Source organism: Ixodes scapularis, unplaced genomic scaffold, assembly GCF_016920785.2.
Source record: "Ixodes scapularis isolate PalLabHiFi unplaced genomic scaffold, ASM1692078v2 PGA_scaffold1__304_contigs__length_218370807, whole genome shotgun sequence".
Lineage (NCBI taxonomy): Eukaryota > Metazoa > Arthropoda > Arachnida > Ixodida > Ixodidae > Ixodes > Ixodes scapularis.
The window spans coordinates 69,438,605-69,449,410 of record NW_024609846.1 but is presented as its reverse complement, the minus strand read 5'-3'; the positions used below and the strand labels follow the sequence as shown (position 1 = coordinate 69,449,410).

Sequence of the window (10,806 nt, the reverse complement as noted above, 5' to 3'; positions counted from 1 at the left end):
AGGTATTTGCATCTTGAAACAGAGTAAGAGAACACAGCGTTATTCCGTAAACAAGTCGGACCATCTTCACTTTTCTTTGCATATTTTTTCTAACGTAAGGAATATCTAAAACGATTTTTACTTCTGCTTTCTTTTAAATTAAGATTGCTCGTGCCCTCTCCAGAGTGTGTAGCGTATAAAAGCGCTCGCTCCTGCTCCTAACAACGACACCTTGAATACCAGATTCATCTCCCCGACATCACTTACCATGATTGCGGTAAGCATAGTGTGATTGTTTTTTTTTTCCTGACTACTCATTCAACTTAAACAATGTGTTGATAGTTAGTAAATTTTATGATAAATACACCAACCTCGTTCTGTACGAGTTAAAAGTAAGACATATTCGCCTATTAGTTTTTCCGTGACTTCTAGTTTGAATTTACTGCCATATGATCACACTCTACTACACATGTTTAAAAAGAAACAGGCATCAGGCATATCATCAGTCAAAGTTTCAGCTGGTGCTTGATATTTTTCACCGAGCTTTTTATTTTTTACCAATAACAAAAAACATGATCATTTAATTCAGATCGTTACGCCTTCTATTTCCGTAGTTCATCGCCACTCTACTCCTGGCTATAACCACCAGTGCCTTTGCCGGTTACGTCCGTCCCTCCTACGGCTTCAGTTATGGCGGTTCCTACGGCTATGAGCTCGGCTGTTCCTACGCCGTCGCCGGATCCTCCGTAGTCTTCTAGGGTGGCAGCTTACCACGCCGCCCCCTCCTACTCCTGCTACTACCAGTCCGCTCCGGTCGGGCTGGCCGAGTACGCCACCTATCACGGCGCTCCGGCAATCACGGCTGTTGCAGGGCATCCAGCGGACGCCACGTATCGGTCTGGGCATAGGGCCCCATCTGAGCCGCCGCTTCTAGTCTCCGGGCTGAACAGATACGCCAGGTACAGCGCAGCCCCTGTTCTTTCCGCCTACCACGCTGTGCCGGCAGTGTCCGGGTTCGCCAGGTATGCCGCATACAATGCCGCTCCTTTAGCTGCTTACCACGCCGCCCCCGCTGTTGCCAACTACCACGCTGCTTCTGCTGTGGCCGCTGTCCAGGGTGTCTCCAGGGTGTCCAGGGTTGATCCATTCCACGCTAGCCACCAGACTACCGTACACGCTGCTCCAGCCGTGGCGGCCGTCCACGCTCCACTGTCTACCGTTGCACACGTTCCGGCCTACACTCTTAGTCCGGTAACGGCTATTTTGACGTGAAAAAGTGCCTCTTTTTTAACGGCTACTCGCGGCGTTACATGTAACGCCGATATTGGCGTTACAAAAGTCACGGCAATATTGACGTGACTTCTGTGGCGCCGTTTAGGCGTTAAAGGCGGCAGACACTTCTAGGCTTAAATTGACGTAAAAAATGTGACCCCTCGCAACGGCTAATAGCCAATTGGTTGCAATGAAAATTAGTGTTACAATCAAAAATACCGTTGTTCGTATATACCTCTCCTAAAAAGCAAGGCGGCGGCATTCGATGTCTAATCTGTTCAATGATGCTAATGTCGGTAAACGCTTTCGAACCCGAAATGCGAGCTCCAAAGGGACAAATCACTAAGTATTATCCCCGCGTGCTTTGCGCTTCTTGAGCAAAAATACGTCACAGTCTCATGCTAATGCTTTTTTTTCGTTTTTTTATGGCGGTCGGAGCACAAATAAGAGACTATACGCAAAAACCGTATGTCAACTCGAAATAAACTAACAAGAATCGAAAACAAGAATAACTGAGTTCCAAAAATTTATTGCGGACGTAAAAAAAAAAAAAAAAAAAAAGTTTGAATCTCATGATTGTGGCGACAGTGGAGTACATCACGGCAATTTCGGTCTTTATATTTATGAGAGGCTTAAGCCTTTTTTTATCTTTAAGGGTGGACAGAATGCAAACAGGAAACGGCGTTCTATTTCTGAAGACGGTGGAGTTTCTGAAGATTGTTGCGGAGCCTCAAATTAATCCAGCGAGGTTCAAAGTTTTCGGCGGGTTTAAGCACATTTTGTAAATTCTAAAAACAGGCAAACGCTCACCTAAAAACTCAAGACGCCCATGGCTTGCAGGAGCGTGAGCACAGTATAAGCACCAGCCGAACGGAGATGGAACGTTCCCACTTCCACTGGGGCCACGTGTCTCTCCCACAAACTCCTAACAGTCACAACCTTCCTGGCGACAATGGCCGCGCACTATGCCACGAATGTCTCCGGATGTGAACATCGCAGCGAAACTCTTCCTTCCGGTTCGTAAGTTCGGAGACAAAGACAATGGCGAGGCACCGAATCCGACTCCGACACTCCGTGAGTCCCTTGCGCGCCTTGTCGTGGCGAAACAAGAAGCCGTGGGTCAGTCCAAAAATCGCCGAGTCGCCGACTCCGCCGCCCCCTCCTTCCCCCTGAAAAAGTATAATGGAGAGGTCCCTCCTGACACGTTCCGTCGTGTCAAGGCCTGTCCAAACAGGATACTACAAAACTCACGACTCCGGCAAATCGTGCCGAGCTCCGCTTCCGGCCGTCGGAAGGAAATTTCCCTCCGTCAAAGCTCCCGGGGGGAAACTTCCCTCCGTTAAATCTCCCCCTCGCTTCCTCCACGGCGGCCTTGCTCTGGTCATCACGTGGGTCCGGAGACCCACTCACACGCTTTGTTGGCTGTCGGTCAATCGCTCAAGGCCTCCGCTCACAATACGGAACCGCGTCGGACTCCATCACGACGAAAGTGAATCTCGACAAAGAAAGCAGATCCGAGGCGGGTGAAACGCACCCTTCGACGCAGGAATGTCCCAAATCCACCCGAAGCCGGACCCCCTTGGCCTTCGAGCCGAGGCGACTGCGGTACGTGAGGGCGTTGGCAAGGTGAGCCAGACGCTGTGACGTCAGAGAAAAGTGGAGGAGGCGAGGAGAGAAGTCGTGATCGTGGAAATTTTCACGACTGCTGCAAAAACTTTTACGACTCCGACAAATCGTAAAAATAGAAGTGTCCGCTTCGATTTTCACGATTTGTCGGAGTCGTGTGTTTTGTAGTGTTCTGTTTGGACACCCCTTTAGCCGTCGTTAGACCGAATGCTCTCGCGCCAGACCTTCAAGGTCAACCGTGTTCGGGCCCCGCGACCGGCGCTTTCTCGGTTTGTTTTGCTCGTAGCACTGCCAACGCACGCTGTCTCCGGCGAGACCCGAATTTTGATATTGTACGTTTATTATTTTTGTGCTCTGAATTTAGCCGTTACTCGTTCTATCGGCGTTACATTATCAGCGTGACAAATAGCTTGTCACGGCAATAAATGATGTTGTAACGCCTAAGTTGTCTAGGATGACGTGGAAACGCTGGACTGTCATGGCTACTTTCAGGGTCACTCTCTTGTCATACCGAAATCCACCGTATGACACGCCTAAATAGGCTGTAGCCGTTTCATTAGCCGTTACCGGACTAAGAGTGTACGGACCATATGGATACGAAGTTGGCGCTCTCCGATACGGTCATGGCGTCAGCACTCTCGGGTACGGGCGTTGTCTGTCCACTTATGGTCACAACTATGCCTCTGATCCGGATGGCCTCAACTACAAGACTCTCGTTCACAGGAAATGTAAGTTGACGGTTGTAATGTAAAGTCATTATTTGCCTAGCCCAGAAACATTGTTATCGTGCGTGAAATGTGTAAAAGCATCTTAACTGATTTTCTTGTGCTTTTCCTGTTTCAGAAAAGAAGCTACCACGTATCTAGGACATAGACATCAGAATCCAATCACGAATGACTTTTCTCAAGTTGAAATAAACATTCAAACGTTATCATTATCATACAGCCATCTTGTTTGTTTTTGTTTTTTTCTCATCAGCCTGCTAACGCCAAGATCATCTGTATCAAAGCCCAAGCTTTCAATATGTATAATACTACTATTTTGAAGAGGCAGTGGTGTACTATTTCATTTGTCGTAAGCAATCGTCTCAAGAAGCATATCTTGTAAATCAATTTCTAAGCATAATTAAACCTTTTTTTTTTTGTCAATCGGGGTTTTTGTTATGTTTTGGAGGAGAGGTAATTTCTGAGGCTCACAACCTTTTCCTACTCGAATATATATTTTCATTATCCTACCGGACGGTTTTGCCTTTTAGCATAAGAGATATAAAATGTACTGAAGTCTTGTTTGCGACAAATATTACGCGTCGCTTGGCTTGCCAGGGACTGAATATATTACATTTATAAACCTCAAGCGGAAGTTGCTGAATCGTAACCTAAAAAAAAGGCTGCGTGTTTTTACAAATTACACCACTGCCCAGATGTTATTGGAGGGAGATTATCGCACCCAATAAGAAAATAGCGACTTGGTTCCCCACCGCCGATGCCGGCATCCGTCTTACGGACTATTTAAAGTAGCAGAGGTTGTCTCAGAAAACAATATTTCTACCTAATAGCGACCTAGGCAGAACACTGATCTCTTTAACTGCAGGTTAGATTGCGAACAAAGTTTATCAGCAGTGACAATAGGAAAATTTTTGATGTCATGAAGTACTAGTATTTCATTGTAGAAGTGTGTGAACGGTGCTGCGCCTCCAGCTTTCAGTTTGTACCCGATCATAAAGCTTGGATAGTGGTTAAAAAAAACACAAGAAATCACTTGTGTCTGCATGCAAAAAGTTTTATGTTTTGGCCTCTTCTACAACAAACAGCTTACGGTTCGTGGTTGGTGGTTTCAACTCTTTGGGGCAAATTATTAGTCTCCCGTTTAATACACTACAAATTGCTCGATGTCACAATGAATACCTATTTTGCTTCTCGGTTTATATCTGAAAGTGAAAAAGATGTCGGAAAACCTTCTTACGCGAGTTTTGAGCGCCACTGGTGGAGAGGTTTTAAAATTAAGTAAAAATAATCCCTCAATTGCGCCAGGCAATTCAATATTTTAAATCTTTATAACTGATGGTAACACAGCAGGTCGTCCAGTGTGTACAACTGATTGTTCGCAGTGTTCAGAAACAATATAATTCATTAGAGTTATTTACAGCGGTTATCTGTATTTCCTGTAATGGCAGCCGATGGGCAATATGTGACGGTCGTCGTTACCGAGTAAGTTGTCTACGCAACGACGGTGGAGAGGGTAGCCCATCACCACCGAAGCAAGGGAGCTTAGCTTATGTGAGGTCACCGCGATAGAATGTGAACCAGCGCGATGGTGGCGAAGCGCGCTTCACGTGGTCGAAGTGGAATTTCCCTGTGCAGCTGGCGGCTTACAACTCCGGAAATCTACAAGTGTCTGATAGGTGGATTGGATAAATATCAAGAGCGGGCTGCAGCGGCGCTGTCCAATGTGGTAAATCTAGGATGCCACCGAAGCATGTTCGCGAACCGGAGAAAGACGTACGCAAACAAAAGCGGGCCAAGGCGACGCGGCATCGCCGGACCATCCAAAGTGGTTCATGTTTCAGACTCAGCGGTAGGAGGCATCCTTCCAGTATGATCCGCTGCAAAACACTAAGGCGACCACCTCCACCTTGTTCGCAGGGTATACGCCGGAGAGCTTATGCATTTGTTATTTTTAACACAAAGTGTGTTTTATCAGCAGACTGTTTTGAAAACCCCCTCGCGAAGATTCGTCACGTCAATTTCTGTGAGGCTGTTCTGCGAGGTAGCAATTTAGGCTTAACATATGCTGTGCTCTGCGGTCGTTGTCGGCATAGACAAGGTCGTGCGATAAACGAAAACGACAGCCAAGGCTTGCGTCTACTGAGCGGAATCAACTTGAACGCTATGAACTGTCTGCTTACGGTAAAAATGAAACGCGCCTTGAGTTCCGTGTGTCAAACATGTTGACAGAAATAAACTAGGATAACCCAAAGGTGGGCGTCACTTTTCCTATAAAGGATTTGTTCATGCTCACATGAAGGATCTCTTGATCGATAATCGACTACATCATATCCTACACATATTAAAGCAAGACCATTTCTCTTCCACATGGCGGCTCGTTCACATTTTGATTTTGACTTTTAATAGGGAAGTTGCGAGCTTCGGTGGTTTCAATGTTGATTTTACCAAATTTTAGGCTCGCTTTACTGCCTGTTTCTTTTTTTTTCTTTCCCTTATTTCATTTATTAGTGAGCCTCTGACCACCTAGAGAATTTTTTTTAAATAAACTGTCATATGTTAATTTCTGTCTCCTAAGGCATCTATTTTATGTCCTCTATTCTTTCTGGCTGTTTCAGAGCTAAACAAACGCGGGATACTATATATCCGAAGGCGCCTAAGAACTTCTTATAGGTTTTAGATGAGAAAGAACAAATGCCCAATTGAACGCCGCTGAGTGCTGGCGTGGACGGCCACGTTTCAAGGATTGCTCAACTGACTAGCACAAATTAACCTTAGCCGACTTCGAAGTTACTTAGCTCTAGCATGAGGCAATTCAACGGACATAGTATTTTAACGTTAATTGGCTTGGCTTGACATAAATTCGGGGCTTGTAAAACCGCCGACTGTATGTCATTGCCAAGCGAGATATAAGCGTTCAGGACCATTCAAGAGGGACGAGGGTTGTTTTCCTGTAGCTCAAGGTTCGATACAGGCACGTAGCCAGGATTTTGTTTCGGGGGGAGGGGAGGGGGGTTGCCCATGACAAAATGCTGTATGAGGGGGAAGCGGGAGAGGACATCCCAGCAAAATGGAAGATTTCGGGGGGCTGCCTGGGCTCCATGCTCTCCCCCCCCCCCCCCCGGGCTACGTGCCTGGTTCGATATCTGTTTTTGTAATCTGGGTTTCTTTTTTTTAGAAGTTGGATATGTCTGATTTAGTTCATTCGGCCATGGTGGTTTCTCATAATATTATTCATACAAAGTTACCAGCTTTATTAATTTTTGTGGAAACCCAACAGATGTGCCAGAGCCCGAATTGAAAACAATGACTCCACAGAAAGGAAACCCGTCAAGGATTTTGTTCTTGCTGAGATTGGTGGAGGAATTGTTCAGAGTGGCTTTATACCACTTAGTCGGATTAGTGTCAGTGGCCTACAGAAATAAACTCTTTTGTAAGTGTAGCCCAGCTGTTGTAGACCTACAAAAGTTTCGCCTCTATCCGCTAACCTGAAGGTGAAATCAGTCCGTTTGTTTATAGCATGGACTTGTAATATGTTACTGCCACTGGCAAAATCGCCCAAAGGCGGAAAAGGAGTGGGCCAGACAGAAAGCGGAAGAAGACGGAAGGGAAGGGGGGGGGGGGGAGGGTGTGTGTATAGGAGCGGTAAGATTCTTGGCAAATTGAAGGCACCAAGAATAACTGCCAGAAGTTCAAAGTTCTACCGAAATATAAACAAAATATTTTATTTAGGCACATGTAAGGTAGGACTTTCATTATGTGTGCCTGCTTCTTAAAATGCGAACATTCACAGTAATGCTACGAACGGAGAATCTCCAAAAGGTTTGGATCTACGCATTTCTCATTCGCACGCGCATATTTGACTTTATGGTTTTATTGCTAGAAAGTAATCTGCGCAGATATACGTGAAATAGCGAACACTACGATCAAGCCAGGGGCGCACTTTAGTTGATTTACAATATGATACAAAGAGGCAAGCATAGAACTCCTCATGGTCAGTTTCTGCAAATGTAGCTCAACGTATTGCCTGTTAACCGATCAGTTGATCAGCGACCTCTATCTGCTAAATCTATAATCCTTAGCCGAAATCTTCCTTGAATACGATCTTGTAAATGTAGATGTCGCCAAGGATATCTGATAATCAGCGAACCCCACTTCCAACTCCTCCCTTCGCTTACTATCTAACAGCTCCCCTCTCTGTGGAGCATTGCTGTTGTTTCTTTTAAAAAAAATATGCTTCATATTAAAACAATATAGAGATTCCTTGTACCGATACACCTTATTTGGAAGAGTTCAAGCTTCGGATTGAAAGCGTTCACTTCTGCGAGATATCTAAGCAACCACTCTTCGTTTGTGATCTTAGGCGGATGTCATTATGGTGCTGCCGATTATAAACCAGTAATAAGAAGTCGCACATCAATCAGATTCAGAGAAATCCTGAAATGACTTAATTCCGTGGATCAGAACTGCATTTGTTCCCGAAGCTATAAAACGTAGCAAAACTCACTTTCCTGGTCCTTCAAACATACGTCTTTCTGGTATTCCCCATTGACATAATAAACCTGAGATTGCTACAATAACTGTTGAAAATGGCAGTGATTCCGAACAAAATGGGTACTTTAAACGACGTCAATTATTGATTTTTTCATGCGTCCCCTTGAAAGAAAACAATTACTGATGGATAACGAAATGAATGTGAAAAGCAAACTGTTTCCAGGCGTTCCTTTTTAGAGCCAATATTTCAGATTTCACCAAGACTCCAAATAACCATATTTGTCGCGTCACTACTCCTTGAGAACCTGGGTTTGTGTGTGTGTACGGGTGAGGTCTGTGGGTGATTTGGCGGCGAAGGCGGAGGCTTCATTGTTAGCGCGCTAGGGACCATATAATATTCTTTCGCGCGCCGGAACTGACCCGCGGCTTGCTAATTGCAAACCGCTAGTTTATACATTTCTTTTGGCCGCATGGTCGGGTTTTAAGACGTCTTGTCTAATTGTATTAAGTACAAAGTATACATTTAGATATTTGTAACTTTGAGAAATTGGTTCATTTTACTTCTATCGCCCGGTCACGAAACAAAGTGCAGTTGAAGAGGAACAGTATATATATCAACTGATATTTATGAAAAACCAGCTTGTCTAAAAAGAAACTAATTAGCCTCCATAAGTGATGAACGCTGCTTATTTCGACTAAGAGTTAACCAAAGTAAAAACTTCACTGCTAGTATCTTGAGCTTTGTTAACACAACATCTCATGTTCACTGAGATCGAACAGCAGGTTGATTACACAAAACAAAATCCCAGTTAGATAATAAAAAGACGATGAGGTTTTTATTTACACTTCAAGGGAGAGTCACACTTGAGTAGCCTGCAAGGTATGTGTATATCTTGAAATCTTCGTACGTTCGTTTCTGAAAAAGACGAGAATGGCAGTTAGTCCCATAGCTTATTCAGAATACAAACGTGAGATCCGTGGGCTTGGGTAGCAGGTAAAGAAACTTTTTTTATAATACACAGTTTACGTTATTCTTCAACTTACATTTTCTGTGGGCGAGAACCTTGTAGTTAAGGCCATCCAGACCATATGCGTAGTTGTGTCCATAAGTGGACAGACCATGCCCGTATCCTAGAGCGCTGAGTCCATGACCCTATCCTAAAGCGCCAACTCCGTATCCGTAAACTCCGTAGGCCGGAACGTGGGCAACGGTAGACAGTGGAGCGTGAACGGCCGCCACGGCTGGAGTCGCGTGAACAGTGGTCTGGTGGCTTGCGTGGAATGGATCAACCCTGGAGACCCTGGAGACACCCTGGAGAGCGGCCACGGCAGGATCAGCGTGGTAGGTGGCAACAGCGGGGGCTGCGTGGTAAGTAGCTAAAGGAGCCGCATTGTATGCGGCATACTTGGCAAACCCGGACACTGCCGGCACTGCGTGGTAGGCGGAAAGAACAGGTGCTGCGCTGTAGCTGGCGTATCTGTTCAACCCGGAGACTGTAGAAGCGACGGCGTAGATGGGAGCCCCATGGTAGACACTAGTAAAAGCAGGCGCAGACCGATATGGGGCATACGCTGGATGCGCTGGAACAGCCGTGACTCTCGGAGCGCCGTGATAGGTTGCGTACTTGGCCAGCCCGAACGGAGCAGTCTGGTAGTAGCCGGAGTAGGAGGGGGCGGCGTGGTAAGCTGCCACCTTAGAGACTAGGGGGGATCCGGCGACGGCGTTGGAGCCGCCGAGGCCATAGCCGTAGGAGCCGCCATAACCGTAGCCATAGGAAGGGCGCAGGTAGCCGGCGAAGGCACTGCTGACAATAGCCAGCAGGAGACTGGTCGCGAACTGCGTAAAAACAGAAAAGGTATCACACTTAAATGTACGTTTTAACAAACAAAATTAAAATTCCGTTGAGCGCACATGCTATTTTTAATAAATGTTATTTTGTATGTTCCACTACTAAAATGACCCCTTCGAAACAAGTGATAATAAGTATATCGGCGTGACAAATGGCAAAAGGCTAACAGCAAAAGATAGAAAATTGCATTTTTTTTCCGCAAGAGATGCTTGTTGTACCTTTTTTTAAACACCATTTCTATACAAATTTTATTTATGGTGGCCATTTCAAATAGATTTAAAACAACATATCTATTTATTTATTCATTTATTTCAAATACCCTCAAGGTAATAATACATTGAAGAGGGGAGTGGACATCAAAATAATAATTACAATGCTCACATGTTAGTTGGAACTCTCTTAAACACAACAATATCAGTAATATTAGCTATTGAGGCGGGAAGGCGGTTCCAATCCAATGATGTTTGGGGAATAAAAGAATATTGAAACAACGAAGTGTTAAAATTTGGCATACCGACTTTATGACTATGATCAATGCGAGCAGAGATATAGAATGGTGAGATAATTAGTTTACGACGAAGGTCAGGATTTTGATGAAATATTTTATGGGAAAGACACAGAACGAAATATTTTATGGCGATGCGTTAGTAATTGCAGGCCTAAAGAGGTTTCCATGCTAGAAACGTTACAAACTGTCCAACAAAAATCCCGCAAAAAAAAAGAAGCTCCGAAATGTGCGCTGTCGGTGTTGCGGACAATTAACACATAGATTAAGCTTAACTAGATGTGTTTAGTGGCAGTTTCATAGATTGGCGTGCGAAATTACTTACAGCTCTCATGGCGATGAATGTTGGTTTGATGAA

General features: G+C 45.0%; 1 protein-coding gene and 1 pseudogene across 1 annotated transcript; one reads left to right on the top strand and one right to left on the bottom strand.

The window, feature by feature from the left end:
- The first annotated feature begins 247 nt into the window (after positions 1 to 247).
- Positions 248 to 1,121, top strand: LOC120850463 (annotated as a pseudogene).
- Positions 1,122 to 8,944: 7,823 nt separating this feature from the next.
- On the bottom strand, positions 8,945 to 10,806 carry LOC120850329 (cuticle protein 16.5-like). Its single transcript, XM_040222791.1, has 3 exons — positions 10,774 to 10,806; positions 9,138 to 9,930; positions 8,945 to 9,009 (listed from the first exon to the last, which is right to left on the bottom strand). Exons 1-2 carry the CDS (start codon positions 10,780 to 10,782, stop codon positions 9,247 to 9,249), a joined length of 693 nt encoding a protein of 230 aa, XP_040078725.1. The 5' UTR covers positions 10,783 to 10,806; the 3' UTR covers positions 8,945 to 9,009; positions 9,138 to 9,246.